We start from the raw sequence: 16,615 nt of genomic DNA, 5'->3' as shown, positions 1-16,615 counted from the left end.
AGAAATAAAGAACGTAACTTATTCTGGTCATCTCCACAGAAACATAAGTATGTGCTTCTCTTGCCCTCCTGTCTGATTTCACTGGGATATAATTAGGTGGGTAGTGGAATGTCCCTCAGTATTTGCCACCCTTCTTTTTGCCTCTCAAGTGTACAGATAGAGACTAGCTTAAAGGTTTTAAAATTGATTCTAACATCTCTACCACTGCCCTGACTATCTTGACACAATACAGATTGGGGATAACAGCTTGGAATCTGTTATATTGTGTGGCTCAATTTATATTGCATCCTGTGTTTTTGCTTATTGCCACTGAGGAACTAGGACTAAATTTTATTTTTTTTTAAACATTTTAGTTAAGAAAAGCTAGTATACATGAAAGCCAGTGGCCAACAAGTTAATTGATCAAATGATGTCAGTGTATGAAGATTATTGAGATACTTTTGGTATGTTGTTACTTTAGACCTTTTAGTGTGAAGCAGGAAAGGTATGAAACCTCTTTACTGACTTGATTGTAAATACATTCTGGGTATGATCAAGAGTGTGGTTGTACAATAGCAATTATAAGTAGCAAATAGTTTCAAGGGGGAATCAATCATTGCATAATCGTTCTGTGCCTTCTCCTTCATATTTGTAGAGAACAGAATGAGAGCAGCAAAAATCTTTAAAGTAACCCAGTTTTAAATTGAGCAGAAAATAGTCATTGACATATTTGTTAATATTACCTAAACCATTTGTCTGGATGGTTGAACTGCTTCTTCAAAGAAGTATCATTAAGAGCATCAAATACATTCAGTCTAGCTAGTCTTGCTGTACATTTACAATTCCTGGTGCATTCATGTACCTGCAGCTTAGGTTTTCTTGTTTTTGTGGACATATATTCGCATTCTTCATTGCTCTACCTGATTTTACAGGCTGTTCAGTGTCAGGGTAGGTTCTGGTCAATCTTTCTCAGGACCATATTTCCCATAGTACAATTTTGGAGGATGTGAAAGACTTCTCACAACAAGCTCTTTATTTTCTTTAGTTTTCCAGTTATAGCTCCTCATGTATAACATCATCTGCTCCTGATCAGAGATAAATGGGGTAGATACTGTTCAGTCCGCCTCTGCTCTCCAACAACCTGCATTGAATCCAAATGAAAAGAGCCCCTTCACACCAGAGTGTGTACCGTTTTGAAACAACCATGTGAAGTAGGGGGTGAATAGGCTCCCCTATTTTCAGCCTCCTTTGACTGCATTAAACGTCTGTGTTCTTTTCAACAAATGGCTGTATCTCTCCCTAATTAAAATGTGGTTTCCCAGCGTCTACCGTAGTGTTAAGGAGCCAATTATAAAGTTTTTTTTGAGTAAAAAGCAATTTTATAACTTGCAACCCTTGGGGGAAATTAATAAAGATGCAATATCAAGCATGTGTGTACACTAGTACAAAGGGATCATATCCAGAACAAAAGTAAGATGAAAGAAATATTCAGTAAAGTCCTTGAAACATAAAGATTTTAACTGAGACCACTGTTATTTTTATTGATGACTTGAATTCTCAGGAGTGGGGTATGTCGGTATTCTCTTCACACTCAATAATAAGATGATGTTTTCTAATTTGCGGTGTTTCGGGCACTTTATCCTTCAAATGGCTGAGAGAGAGAATTTTCTCCAGTTCATCAGTCACAAATCCATCTTTCCTGATGTGCCAAAAGCAGTTTTCTGAATTGCAAGCTGGTTTGTATATTTTGATGTTAGAATTCATAATTTCCATACTTATTAATTCCAAGTGATTCTTTCATCTCCAATATGCAAAACCTATCAAACAAGTGAAAGTTGAAAGAGAAGATGTAGATTTCTTTTCTGAATTTCAGTTCAGATGATTTCATTTATTCCACATTGGTCACAGGAAATTTGGAATAACCTATATAGTCAGCTGAATCCTGTGGACTTTTTAAGTTAGTACTTTTCCTTTCCAAAACTGTTCCGGTTTGTTAAAGTCCCAGGCAGTAAAATCAGATGGTGGGATTCAAAAATAGTCCAAATTTTATCATTGTTGTGACATCTTTTAAAAATTTGAAATTGCTCATTAAAATTACTTTTCTGTTATGCACTTTGAATCCTGCACTATCTTGAAATTCTGGTGGGACCCAATGTAAAGTTCACTGTTGCAGAACCAATGGTCTGGAATGGTCTTTTTCTTATTAATTTTGTTCGCATCTTGTCATCACATGGACATTCTGTATCCTGTGCAGTGCTGTCAGACAAAATCTAACCGTGTTCAAGGTGGATGTTTTCCACTTCTTTGTTCACAGCCGTTAATTAGTGATCATTTGCAGTCTTTTGTCCCCAGCTGATTGTCTCAGCTTTGAGAACTATTGGCTGAAATCTACCACGCTGGGAAATTAGCAATACTTGTGCAGGCAAATACTTTACATTATAAATTAAAATGAAAAATATTATTTGTGACAATTCTCAGGCTTGAACAGAATTTTCCCTTCTGTGTTAACGGTTAATCTACTATCCACTTGGAAAAGAAATCTGAGGTCATTTTAAACTATAACCTCCATAGTTTTTCAAAATGCTTTTTACACTGGAGATGTGAGGGTTAATTTTCAATTTAGCTCCCTGGGTGATAACCCTAAGTAAATTGGTGCTGTAAAAGGTGAGGCACTTCGGTTTAGTGAGATTGCGGTCCAAATTATGTCCCAGCAACTTTCCATAAGTCATTTCAATCTGTGCTCCATTAACCTAATGGTATCAAAGACCCATGGAAGTAAGTAAAGTGGCACTTAATTAAGTTAAAACCAGGAGCTGTGAATGCTGGAAATCTGAAACAAAGACAAAAATTGTTGGAGAAATGCTGCAGGTCAGTTATCTGTGGAGAGAAAGCAGGGTCAGTGTTTCGGGTCCGGTGATCCATGATCAGAGCTTTGACGAAGTGTCACTGGATCTGAAACATTGACTTTGCTTTCTCTCTACAGATTTGGCTCTTAATGTTTCCTCTGTGGCCTTCAGTTAATTTACATTCCAGCTACCTAGCTACATCCAGCTTCCTAACACTTGCATTGATGCTCAGATGCAGATTTTGTAGGCCTTTGAATCTGAATAAACTGTCAGACTTAGCTGTGTAAAACATCAGTACCACATCTGGAATATGAAGGCCATTAGATCAGCTTATGGGCTTCTGTAGAAGGAGAGGTCATGGTATAGAAGGACCAGCTTTTGCATTCTAAATGTAAATAAGAGAGGTCTTTGATGTCCTTTTAAACTGGATGAAGTTTTCATGTATAGATATGCAAGCAAGTTTAATAATAGGTAAGTGTGAAAACTTCTGGGAACAGCATGTACTACTTATTCATGTGAAACACCTGCAAACACAGTCAAAGATGAGTAGAGTAGAACAGAAAATGAGGAAGCTTGCTTATGGTATAGTCAAAGCACAGTTTCAAGGCATTAAGCCTTGTTTATAATGAAAGTAAGAGTAATGAAAACACATAACAGTTAGACTCATTTGTTTACTGTCTGCAGCTTGACACAAAAATTATGCCTGTGCTTGTCTAAAAGTGGGAAAATGAGCTAGGTATCCCCAAACTTAAATGTCTAATACCTATTGTAGATTGTATGAAGGAAGTTTGAGAAAAAAATATTTGGAGATCTCAGAAAAGATTCACTTAAAATAGCATTGAATCTGACACTTCTTGATCTCAATATGTTCGATTCTGGGAAAAATTCAAGTGAGATCCCAGTGGAGCATAAAGGAATAGGATGGAGTTAAGAGAGAGTAAGTGATTATAAAAATGATGTTGGATGTCAAGTATGAATTCATAGAACATTCTTTTCTGTCTACTTTGCAAATGGTGTTTTTCTCCCCCCACTGTTACTCAATTAAATCCAAGAGCATTATTTTTTAAAAGGGAGTGGAATATTTAAGTGCTAATTTTGGTTAATAGCCGCTAAGTGCTTGGTAGTCATTGTGGTGTCATGCAGCTTTAAATGAAGCTGATCACTTTGTTTGCAAACACTGCACAGCTGCGAGGTGAAAGAAATGACATCTCGGTTTCTATGTTATTAAAGGGGAACATAGTAGAGAAACTGACAATGTCAACGGCATCACACAGAGAAATTAATTGCCAAACTTTTCATCAACTGAAAAGGACTCTGTATAGTGGCAGTATCTGTTTTGACTTTCTTGGCAGTTCAGAATGATATAAATTATAGATATGTTATCAGTTTAAACCCATTCTAATATCTTAATACAAGACTTCACTGCATAGTGATCAGAAGGTGGTATAGTTGAATAACTGATATACTGAAGGACACTTGATGTTGAATATTGAAATGGCCATAATACTGTGTCAGAGTATTGATTGTAACATTGTCTCATCTGTGAATGTTTCACAGTGAACAATGTGAGTATCAGTCCTGCCTACCCTGTAACCAGGCAGTACACGCTATCAGGTCAGTGTGGGTGACCCTTGATCCATTTGCAGTAGCATCAGGAAAGATAGTAATTTAGTTTAAGGATCTCTGAAATCTGCAAGTGTTTCAAAGAATGTTTGGCTTATAATAGTTTGCATAAATTACCAAGCAATAGAATGTAATTTTCTTAGAGTTAAAAAAAACTTGTTCATATGACCTGGTGACCCTCAAACCAAGTAAGCTAAGAAAGAAGCTTTGTTGCTGGCAGCCACCAGGAGTGCTGCAGACACAAAGGAGAGCTACAAGCTGAGCAACTGGAGGGTGAAGGCAATTTTCTTTTATTCATTTGTGGGATGTGGGTGTTGCTGGCTGGCTAGCATATCTTGCCCATCCCTAGTTGCCCTTAAGAAGGTGGTGGTGAGCTGCCTCCTTGAGCTGCTGCAGTCCACCTGCTGTGGATTGACCCACAGTACCCTAAGGGAGGGAATTCTAGGATTTTGACCCAGCGACAGTGAAGCAATGGCGATATATTTCCCAAGTCAGGATGGCGAATGGCTTGCAGGGGAACTTGGAGGTGGTGGTGTTCCCATATATCTGCTACCCTTGTCCTTCTAGATAGAAGTGGTCTTGGATTTGAAGGGTGCTATATGAGGATCTTTGAATTTCTGCACTGCATCTTGTAGATAGCACACACTCCTGCTACTGAATGTTGGTGGTGCGAAAAGTGGATGCATGTGGTTGTGGTTGCAGATGTATAGAGAATGCAAGCAATGTCAGAGAGGAATACACTAAATTCTTGTGAGGGGAAAAGAAAATCACTCTTAGGAAGAGGTCAGCTTTTTCTACCTAACAGGAGTTTGTATAGTACAATGCAAGCTTGCTAAAAAGGTCTAAACCCTGAAAGCTGTGTGAATAGCTCAGAAACATTAAAGAGCTGGTGTATTCTCACAAGTGGCCAAGCTGTAAACCAGAGTGTTATTGTTTGTCAGTTGAATAGAAACTCAAATCTGAAAAACTGCAGCATCGAGACTATTTTAACCTGTGTGAGGTAGAGTTGATTGAGGTGTGCCTTGCCAATGATAATGACACCTGTGAAACTCATAAGTGAGTTCTGTGTTGGATTCTTGATCTACCCTGCATGAATAAAGATCTGTGGGGCTATATAATGTCACAGTTGTGAGGCAAGTGATCGCGATGCTTGTGGTTATGGAAAATGTATCTTTGAATTGACTATTTAAAGGGCAGTTTACCTTTATTTTAAGTAGCGTTCATTTCATTTTTGTGTGATTTGCATGTATTCTGATTTGTGTTAAAGTTAGAAAACTGGAATCTTTTTGAGGTATCTTCATTTGGGTATCATTGAATAAAGTTGATTATTCTTGTTTTGTCCCAAAAATTTGTAAAACTAGGAAGAAAATTGATCTGAGCACTGTGAGCTAAAGTCAGCAGGGCACTTACAGGGAAAGGCTTCTGTTTGCAGTCCAGTGGCATTTAGCAAGAACAGCATTTCAGCTTTTATGTCCTTGAACAGGATAATCAGCCTGCCACACCATTAGCCTGGACTCTTATGTGAATGTCTATCCATGCGAGATACTGATGGCACCGACATACTAAGCAGAGAATTACCCAGCAAAAGTTGATGCCTTTTGCGGAGGTACTCAAAGGCTATTGGGTCAGTGTATCTAATGATTGTGTGCTCAGAATTTATGCAGTTTTTAGTTGCTGTGTTTTAAGTCAAAATATGTCCTTTGTTGCAGGCACCCCAGAACTGAGCCCAGGTGAACGTAAGGAACTGGAAACAAAATTGAAAGAGAGGGAAGAATTTTTATTACCCATATACCACCAGGTTGCTGTGAGGTTTGCTGACCTTCATGACACACCAGGCCGCATGCAAGAGAAAGGGGTCATCACGGTAAGTGAGTTAATCTAATCCATTTACTCAGTTTCACTTGTTAGTACTGAGGATGAAGTTCGTTTTGAATGCAGAGCACCCCATCTGCTCCCAGCAGAAGGAGGCCGGTGTTTGCAAGGTTGTTGCCATTTATTACAACGGGAAATGGCCAAACCCCTCTGATAAATAAACTGAAACACAAGTCCCAATCTGTTATGAAGGAAGTAGGATTTCCCTTCGAATAATTACCCCTGAAACACCCAGAGAAGCTTGTCTTTCCCCACGTAATCTATTAAGAGTAGTTAAAAGAAATAAAATTTATTTATTTATTTAACCCAGCAATGAACAAATTAACAAAATCACTAAACAACTGACAACTCCCCCTTAGAATTCTAACTGGTCTGAATTCTACTGGAATGCTTTTTAAATAAAGAGCAGTCCCACTAATGTAAACCCAATTAATGAGAAGCTATAAATTAATCTATCCAAGTTCACACAGACTGTCTTCTGGAATATTCTGTCATCTCCAGTCTCTTCACAAACACCTTTCTTCCACTAATTCTGCTGTCAGGGATGTTTTATCTCTATAATTTCTTCAACGAGGACTTTGAATCAGACTACCGTGGTAGCTTTTATTAATTAGATGGGCTTTCCCTGAGAGCTGAGTGGTGCTAATTCTGGCAGGTGGTGGATGGCTCTCTCTTCCAGCTGGCAATTGGCTCTTTCCAATTTTCCAAATGCCCTCATCATATATTCCTGTAATGATGTAATCAAATTCTTTGATACGATTGGTTTCAGGTTGTTAACACCATCCGATTTAAATCCAATTAGCTTTCTGTATCTAGGTGCTTCATTTAAATTAATTAGCCAAATTCAAACTGCAGCTTGGCTGTTGTATACAAAATATTTACATTCGGGCACTCTCTGTGCATGTGCATTTATAAACTTTCAAGCACAGACAAGAGCACAAGCTCTTAAAGGGACCACGGCATCCTTTCCCCCATGATCATTTTTACCAACAAATTCTAACCTCCTGCCTTCCAATTGGTGAATACTCTACCCAACTTCGTAACATATTGTCTTAAGACTCACTACAGTAGTGAATGTCGGAATGTTACCTTGGGGTATGGTTCTGTTCTGGTTGTAGAAAATTGAAATTAGTGGTGTTTCCTATCTACATTCTCTCTAATTTTTTTTTCTGCTACTCCACACACCTCCAAGATCCATGCACTGTGGCAACTTCCAGAACCGGCAGTCACCATGTCCACACACCAATCAGCATGCACACACCCTCTGACTAGCTATGTGCTAAAAACGAAACATTGCTTCTTAATTGTTCATCAGATTGCCAGTGATACACAATGCCAGCATTTGATACCCGTGCCCAGTTTCTCTTGAGAAGGTGGTGGTGAGCCACCTTCTTGAACTGCTGCAGTCCTTGTGATGTGGATGTGCACAGTGCCATTAGGAAGGCAATTCCAGGATTATAACCCAAAATCAGTGACAGAAAATGGTTATTGCCACATCAGGACAGTGTGTGGCGTGGAGGGGACTTGCAGTCTGCTGCTGCTATTCTCTTGGCTGGTGGAGGTTGTAAGTTTAGGAGGTGCTGTCTCTGAATGAAGAAAGTGCTGGGCCATGAATGTGGTTGACTACATTTTTGCTATTGCTAATGGCCCACTCTGGCTCCTGGATACCCAGTCTTCACTTGCTAGATACGTTTGACATCTAACCTATTCAGTACAGTAGTAGTGCTAGGCAGCATAGTGAGGGGTATTTTCAGTCTGAAATTAAAGACTTCATTACCACAAAGACTGTGCTGCCGTCACTCTTAGCAATACTGTCACAGGCAGGTGCACCTCCAACAGGTAGATTGAGGACAAAGTTATGTGCATACTTCTCCTCTTGTTGATGCCTTGTCCACCTATCACATGTCCCTTCTTGCAGCTTTGCGTTTAGGATTCAGCCAGTCAGTCACAGTGTTTGTGTTACTGAGCCATTGTTGGTGATGGATATTGGAACTCTCCCACCCAGAGCACATTCTGTGCCCTTGCCAATTCCAGCATGTTTTCCAAGTGATGAGGAAGACTGATGCACCAGCTGACTGGGTGGGCAGTAAGTGGTCCTCTTGCCTGTGTTTGACCTAATGCCATGGTAACCCCATGGGACCTGGACTTAATTTGAGGACTCCCAAGCTAACTGTACACTTCTATGTCTCTGCTTATGATGAGCAAATTGTATTCAGGTTTGATGATGGTGGTCTCTGGACATCTTTCGTTCATATTGTTAATTATTAGGATAGGTGTGTCATTGGCTAGGCAGAATTTATTGTCCAGACAACAGTTCAGAGTCAACTGTAATGCTGTGGATCTGGAGTCAAGTGTAAGCCAGACCAGGTAAGGATGGCAGTTTTCTTCCCTAAAGAATATTAGTGAACCAGATGGGTTTTTCCTGACAATTGACAATGAATTCATGGTCGTCACTAGATTCTTAATTCCAGATGTTTTATTGAATTCAAATTCCACCATCTGCCATGGTGGGATTCAAACCCAGATCCCCAGAACATGCTTCAGGTCTCTGAATTAACAGTCCGGCGATAACATTGTCTGTACAGTATGATTCTGTGAGAATAATTATGTTGGGCTGTTGTTTCTGTGGGACAGTTCTCCCAATTTTAACACAAGCCCTCTGATCTTAGTGAAGAGGATATTGCAGGATCAACCAAGCTGTGCACTAATTGTTGGTGCCAAGGTCAATGCCAGGTGGTCCGTCCATTGTCATTTCTTTTAAGACTTTGTAAGGGTAAAATGAGTAGTTTGCTGGGCCATTTCACAGTGAGTCCTATTGTTCTGGACCTAGAATCACACATGGAACAGATAAGGTACAGATCGTAGATTTTCCTTCCTTAAAGGGTATTGTGTGAAATTATGAGTCTTTTTAATGACAGTTGACAATTGTCATCATTAGGTTGGCTTTTAATTGTTGATTTATTAATAAAATTAATTTTTACCATTTTCCATGGTGGGATTTGAATCCACATCTGGGTTTTCACTATTATTAGTCCACTGAGATTACTACTGTGCCACCACCTCCTTTAACTATTTGAGTATATTCTTCCCTTGTTTGTCTCATCACCTGCCACAGTCCCAGTTTGGCAGATGTAGTGGCCTAGCCACCTCTAAGTAATTGTGTTAGTTAATAATGCTTGAATTCTGCCATCAAGGGTATTTCTATCCTTGGTTCTTCTTCCAAATGTCATTCAACATAGAGGACTATTGATTCATTCCTCTGGGAGAGTGGCAGTGGTCATTAAGTAAGTGGTCATTAGTTTGGATAATAGCTCCTTGCTTGTATTTGGCTGGACACCATGAGACTTCAGTTGGCCTGAGGTCAATATTAATGACTTGCAGTAACACACAGCTTTGATTGTATACCACCATGTTACTGCTGGGTGGCTCACTCAGGAATGGTATTGGAAGAGTCTATGATATTGGCAATGGGGTGTGATTCTGTGACTATGACAGGTATTGTTTGATTAGTCTGTGGGACATTTATCCCAATTTTGACCTAATGAGGAGGACATTCATAAAGACCTATCAGCTTTAGTAAAATGCAATAGTTTCATGGTTACCATTAATGAGAAGATTTTTATCCTAGATTTATTTTATGAATTAAATTTAAAATCCCCAGTTGTCGTAGTGGGATTTGAACTCATATCTCCCGAGCTTTAGTCCAGGTCTCTGAATTACTGATCCAGTAACATTACCTCTATGCTACTGTTCCCTTTAGGGACCAATGCATGTCAGCATGCAGATTATAAAGTAGGCATCCCGCTGAATAGGCATGGTGTGCCTTGCTTCAATTAGGCATTATAATTAAATTGGTCAGGTTTCAGGCATGACCTGAGGAACTACTTGGAAGGAAACAGTAAACCATCTTGAACACTCAGCCACATTAATTTTAGTTGCAACTATTTAACAACCAGAGAATAAAATGTGGAAATCTACAGTTTAGCTCATTAAAAATGGAGGAACAGAATGGCAGGGATTCTATCTGGATGTTGCTCAGTGTACCCCTTCCCACCACATGGCCATCCTCACAGCTTACTACAACATGGCATGAGTTAATGATCTGAATTAATTCTAAAATTGTGCTTACGCTTAATTTTTGATTATATTCAGTATAAGTGCTAATTTATAAGACCTTAGCATGTGTGTTGTAAAACTGAGGACAGAACCAACAATAAAGAAGATAGTCAGCTGAATTACATCTTTAAAAATATTCAGTGTTGGCATGCTTCTGCCTGAACTGGACTCATGTTATTTTGTATGTCTTCTCCAGTTGCATGTAAGACAGGTTCATTTTGTTTAATAACTTGCACTTAGAATTTATCTACAAATGTATACCATGCTGCCCAACAGCCTGTTAATGACACAAATAAACTTCTCAAAAAAGTTAGCATGAATAATGAACATTTGTGTCTCAAATCATTTGATCATTCTAAAAGTGAGATGAACTGTAAACAGTGGTGTTTTTCAAAGTTTTTAAGAGTCTGAAGAAAATTGTTACGGGGTATTGCTGAGAAAATAGTTAAATCTCCAACACCATATTATTCGATAATGTTGTAAGTGAGCTGTACATCTAAAATGTTAGATCAGGGTCATGAGTCTTAATGAAGTGGGTAAGGTTTTTAAGATTTGGTGAAGCAGTCAGAAATGTTCTAGTTTGATGAGAATTCAGATTGTGGAAAGTAACATATTGATTAATCTCTCGTTTAATGACAGGATATCTTGGATTGGCCGACATCACGCACATTCTTCTACTGGCGTCTCCGCAGACTGCTCCTAGAGGACACAGTAAAGAAGAAGATCCTGGCTGCAAACCCAGAGCTGACCGATGGACAAATTCAGGCAATGCTGAGGCGCTGGTTCGTTGAGGCTGAGGGAGCTGTGAAGGTAGGATTTCAGGGAGCTGTGATTCGTTGTCTGTGGCTTGACACTTGGATCATCTATTACAGACTATCTGTTAGCTCTGCACAATAAGAAACACCAGCCGTAGCTGCACAGCAGAGATGCTGAGTGCTAATTGTCTTTGTCTACCATAATATAGTTAAAGTGAGGGAATGGTTTTGCTGCATTTTGATCACCTGTGCAATCCTATGTCCCATTATGTTATCAGTAACCCATACCATATAAGGCAACTGAACGTAACAACACATACAAGTTCAACAAATGCTTACCGAAACAAACTAAAGCTAATTCAGCAGTCAATGAGCATTAGTAAAAGGTGATGTGATAATGTAGCAGGGAGGAAAACAATTTGCATTTCCACAGTGCTTAACTACTCAGGGACACATCATGGTACCTCAAAGTGGTTGATGATGAAGATAAGTGCCTAAACAGTCAAAAACAAAGGCAGCAGAAACTTTGTTTGTATGTGTAGTACAGAGTTTCTGCTGTTCCTAAGATGAACTGCTGGTGGTGGAGTGGGAACTGATCCACGGAGATTCCAGGCAAAGGTCTGTGAACAGAGACTTCAAAGGTTTTTGAAGACTAAGGGATGGGAAAGTTGGTAAAATACTGGAGGAAGTTTGGGGCGGAGTGGGACTTTGGTAGCAGAAATGGGAGTGGGACTGAAAAACATGTAAACCAGACGTGTAAGCAAATGGGAACAATTTAGAAATCATGATCTGCATACACAATGCCCGACACGCCAATGAGAAGGGCAGTTACGTTTTCTTTGTGGAGAATTGGCAAAATAATGCCAAAAGCAAAACATTGAGATATGAAGTTCAACAGAAAATGCTGGGGAAGACTCCACAAGTCCGGCAAGAACTGTGGAGAGCAAAACTTCAGATTGTTTGAATAATAATTCATCGTAATTGAAACCGATTACAATACTTAAAGTGAGGGAGGAGAAGGGGGTCCATATAGCAAACTAGACTGTCATCTACTGTCAGGTTAGTCGGAGGGGATCTGAAGATTTACTTTATCTGTCAAGGGATGGAACAACAATAGTTCCCTGGACCCACTGTCCTCCATGTTACAATACAAGAGGTTCTTGAGGACAAAAATAAAATTGTGACAAAAACACAGAATTGATTTTACCTGAATGTTAATACTTATCAACGTAATTAATGCCAATTCATGGGATTAAAATGTTTGTCTCATTTTGTTCATGCGACCTTGTACAGAGCAACTAGATATATGTTTAAAGATCCCTTTGAATTGTGTGGCTAAGCTTTAAGTGCTGATTTCCGTTACTGAGCTTTTCCAATTTATGCATTAACTGTTCTTATGAAAAATGTTATGTTTTCCAGCAAATGTATTATTCTCAAAAGCCAGTCGAAACAATACGATTGTGGTTGTACAAAATGCCAGAATCCAGTGATGTGTATGAGTACCAAGACATTTGGGGTTGAAGGTGCTTAATTATGCAGCAAGACTACTATTATCGTGTAGCTAAACAGACAAGTGTAGGCACTGTATAGAACCTGTTTCTCTTAATTTAAAGTTGATTGTCTTATTACATTATTTATCAGTTTTGTTTTAGCACTAAGTTCCTGCTGTGCTGTTAATTTACATTGTTCATTCAATAATTTGAAATTTTTGGTGTTTTTTAAAACACTTCAAATTGTTAGCATTGCACTATTATCAGTAAGGTGTAACTGTTTTTTAATGGATAGTAAAAGTTCAAAAACGATTAACAGTTAGTTATGATTTGCATTTTTCAATGATCTAACCAGAAAGTCAAGACCGAATCCATTTTTTTAAAGCTTGATGTTCGATATTGTGTTCAATATTTCTTGGGTCTTCCTTAAACAAAACTAGGTTTGCACAAGTTTCCTTCTAAGACATTTAGAAATTATTCAGAATAGTGAAACTTCGTACCAATAGAAATTGTGTGTTCCTATCAGCTTTTGTACAGTTGTGTGGCAAGTGCATCACTGGACCACATAAGGCACATTACAAGCCAGTATGTTGTGTTGTTTACTTGCAAGCACAAAATTTACATGTAAATACAGAGCTTTAACTTGACATTGAAGTCATGACAAGCCTCCCTAAAAGTCAAAAGTCTTAAATTGGAGCAGTTTCAGTAAAAATAGAACTAGTTCCAATTAAAATTAATAGAAAAGATCAAAAAGGACAAATCAAATCCAGTATGCTCTCTTATCCTCACTACTCCAGTCGCTTCTCAAGGGACTAATAACTGACAAGGTATTTGACATAAGCAAAATAAGAAAATAAAGTTCTAAATTTTGTCAGAACAAGAAAAAAATGACTTTACCAACTTTGGTCAGAATTTGGCAGCAAACTCTAGTTGATGCACAAAGCAAACATATTCTGGAGACATGCCAACCTCCCCAGGTAGAAGATGCTTTTCGATGCAGGCATTTTATTAACTAATACTTATTACAATAATCAACTTTTGATTATATTAAGCTACAATTAATCTGCACCCTGGAATGTGTTGATAGGAACTAGCATGCTGTCACTTAATTAAAATCAAAAGGATTAAAAATATTAATGGTATTAAATATTCTCCTAAACCATAGTGCTGGAATTCTTGGCTAAATCTGTTCTTCTTATGTGAGCTTAAAATGAACAGTCATTTACATCGTTTGAATCGTCAAGCACACATGCAAGTATTACTTTGTTTAAGCTTATGACGGGATCACACCATGAATATGCATTTTGGTGTTAGGCACTGTCAAAAGGCAGCGGGAAGTATTTTTTGTGAAAAACACACAGTTAGTATAGTCAATTCTTTTTTAAGAAACTGGTCTGCATAGCAGCCTGCAAGTTTAAGCTGCTTACTAGGATAGGTGGTCACAACATCAAACTGACCCATAGCCAATAGGAACAGTGAGCAGTGTCACAGCAGATCTCAAGGATTAAAATCTTGTATTTGGAAATAATCTTTAGATGGGGTTGGTGATTTGATTTGGCAATTTAAAAAAAATTAGTGGAAGGAATTATTTCCTGGTTATAATACCATAGCTTTCTGTTCCTTTTAGTCCTGATTGTCAGTCTAGTGAAATGCCATGGATGGTAGCAATCCCTTTCAACCTGGTTCAAGTGGTATGAACTAAGACAAAGCAACTTTGCATCAGAGGACATTAAAACCCTATTCTCCACTAATATCCACATATTCGGCCTTCTGGTATGATTATTGACTGGCAATCAGAAAATCCTAACTGGATTTAATTCTGTCCCAGCTACCAAATCTTGGGTCACCTACAGTACTCTAACTCTAAATTCCCTGGGGGCAAACTAATGAGCAAAAACCAGAAATTGAATTGGAAGTTCTTGGAAGGTTACTGCTTGGCCAAAGGCTGATATTATCCACCAAGCCAATTGAAAGCTAAACATTTATTTCTGGATGGTTATATTTTTAAGGTAATATTTCCAGCAGTCATCATTATTTAAGGAGTAAATGTAGGAACGACTTACTATGATTAACCACGGTAGTAAGGGAGAGGCCTGTCATTTGAAATACATGGAATTCTGTGATGTTATTGTAGTTTTGTCACTTGCTAAATGCATGAAAAAAATTGGAACATGCCCATTTTAGCGTAATTGAATTTTTAATAATGTGATGAATCTTAATTACTTCCAAAGAACATCTTTGGCTCTGAAAATTAACTTATACCAGTGTGATGTTTTATTTCTTAAAATTCTAATTGTTGGAAATTTTGTAAATGTAGAGTTTTCTTTATTTTTGTCTTTTGAGTCTTTGTTTTCTCTGACAGAACAGCTTCAGCAAGTGAAAAGGACTAAAGGAAGAAATAAGAGAGCATTAGAGGTTAAAGAGATTATTTACACTTCCTGATTCAGGGACTCAGTTAGAAACTCCATCTGCTTGGCTGAGGAACTGTTGGTGCACTGTTATTTGCCCTGTCCTCTCAAATCCCAGATCTTCTGCTGAGGGCTCTGCACTGAAATGGATTTCTGATCATCGAAACTACCAGTGGAAAATCCTATGGATTGCCTGTGGCAAGTTAAATGCAGTGAGCACGTGGCACCATTTGTTTGCCATTAACCACAAAATCTGGTCCAGGGTGTTTTGAAAATTGCACTAATTTGTCAGATACTTAAAGCAACAACTGTGCTGTCAATCCACCTTGGACATTTGCCAGTTGGATCCCTCAGTCTGTCACATTGCAGTAATATAACTGTGTTTTTGCAAGTGATACTTGGACACAAGATGCTTGAGAAAGAATGCACGGACCAGTGCTTTCTCAACAACTATTAAACCCAAGGTCACATGACTCAGCAATGAAATATTACCATTGTATTATGGCCTACACACGCACCGCCTCTAGTGTTTAACAGCAAGCTCAGATGTGAGAACAAAATCACTCAAAACTTTTTTACCTTAGTGGACCGGCTGAACAATTCTAAATTGCAGCATTGCAACAAGGGTTAGATCTTAGCTGCTGTGAAAGCAAACAACAAAAACCTGGAAATCTGAAATGATAACAGAAAATGCAGGTCCACAGTATCTATAGAGAGGACTATTTCATGGTGTATACCTTTTTATAACAACAGGTATTTTCTTTCCATCATTTATGGTTATAAAATTAGCCTACATGATGCAAAGAACCTAGTACATCTTTCAACTCTGAAAATAAGTTCTGAGGAAAGGATACTAGACCCAAAGTGTTAACTCTGCTTTCTCTCCTCAGATGTTACCAGACCTACTGAGATTTTCCAGCAGTTTCTGATTTCCAGCATCTGCATTCTTTGCTTTTTTGTCTGGTATTTCTTTCGTTTGCTCAGACCGCTGGTGTGCTGTTTTGTTGCCTTTAACAAATCCGGAAACCACCTTGAATTGGCAAAATCAATGACTGCCTCAAGGATGACTTTATCAAACAACGTGTGCTTGAGCTGAAACAGATAGTTTGGCTACCCCCTGTTCTTAAATGCTGATTTTGCATACTGGCCATCCCTTAATGAAATGAACTGACCTACAATCTTCTGTGAGAAAACAACATTGACACTTTCACTAGGGTCTCTGAGGAGCTTATTTCAAAATAAGATCACTTAATGTATTTAAACAAAATTGGAAGAAAATTAAAGAACCAACCATATCAGCACCAAAGAAAATGTGAAATGCAAGGTTCTGTTCTGAGTTTGTAAAAGGCTCAGCGGTTTTAGTTTGTAGTGTCTGTATGATAGATGAGGGCCAAATCAAAAAAAAAAGTGTGCTTTTTACTTGAAACCAGTTTATGAGCTTCTGCAGTCTTCACATTGCTATCGGGAAAAACATCCTCATAAAACCAAGAGAACAGGAGATTATTTGGTACACTGACAAACACTTG

General features: G+C 38.4%; 1 protein-coding gene across 2 annotated transcripts in view; it reads left to right on the top strand.

Moving 5' to 3' along the window:
- acaca (acetyl-CoA carboxylase alpha) overlaps positions 1 to 16,615 on the top strand; it is a 291,257-nt gene that overhangs the window by 266,062 nt on the left and 8,580 nt on the right. For both annotated transcript variants that reach the window (XM_048557580.2, XM_048557581.2), the window contains 2 exons: positions 6,158 to 6,312; positions 11,076 to 11,246. In XM_048557580.2, coding sequence (XP_048413537.1) covers positions 6,158 to 6,312; positions 11,076 to 11,246 — 326 coding nt within the window. The remainder of the gene's footprint in view (positions 1 to 6,157; positions 6,313 to 11,075; positions 11,247 to 16,615) is intronic.

This window comes from Stegostoma tigrinum, chromosome 27 (assembly GCF_030684315.1).
Source record: "Stegostoma tigrinum isolate sSteTig4 chromosome 27, sSteTig4.hap1, whole genome shotgun sequence".
Classification (NCBI taxonomy): domain Eukaryota; kingdom Metazoa; phylum Chordata; class Chondrichthyes; order Orectolobiformes; family Stegostomatidae; genus Stegostoma; species Stegostoma tigrinum.
The sequence above is the reverse complement of the archived record's forward strand: the minus strand, read 5'-3'. Positions and strand labels throughout refer to the sequence as shown.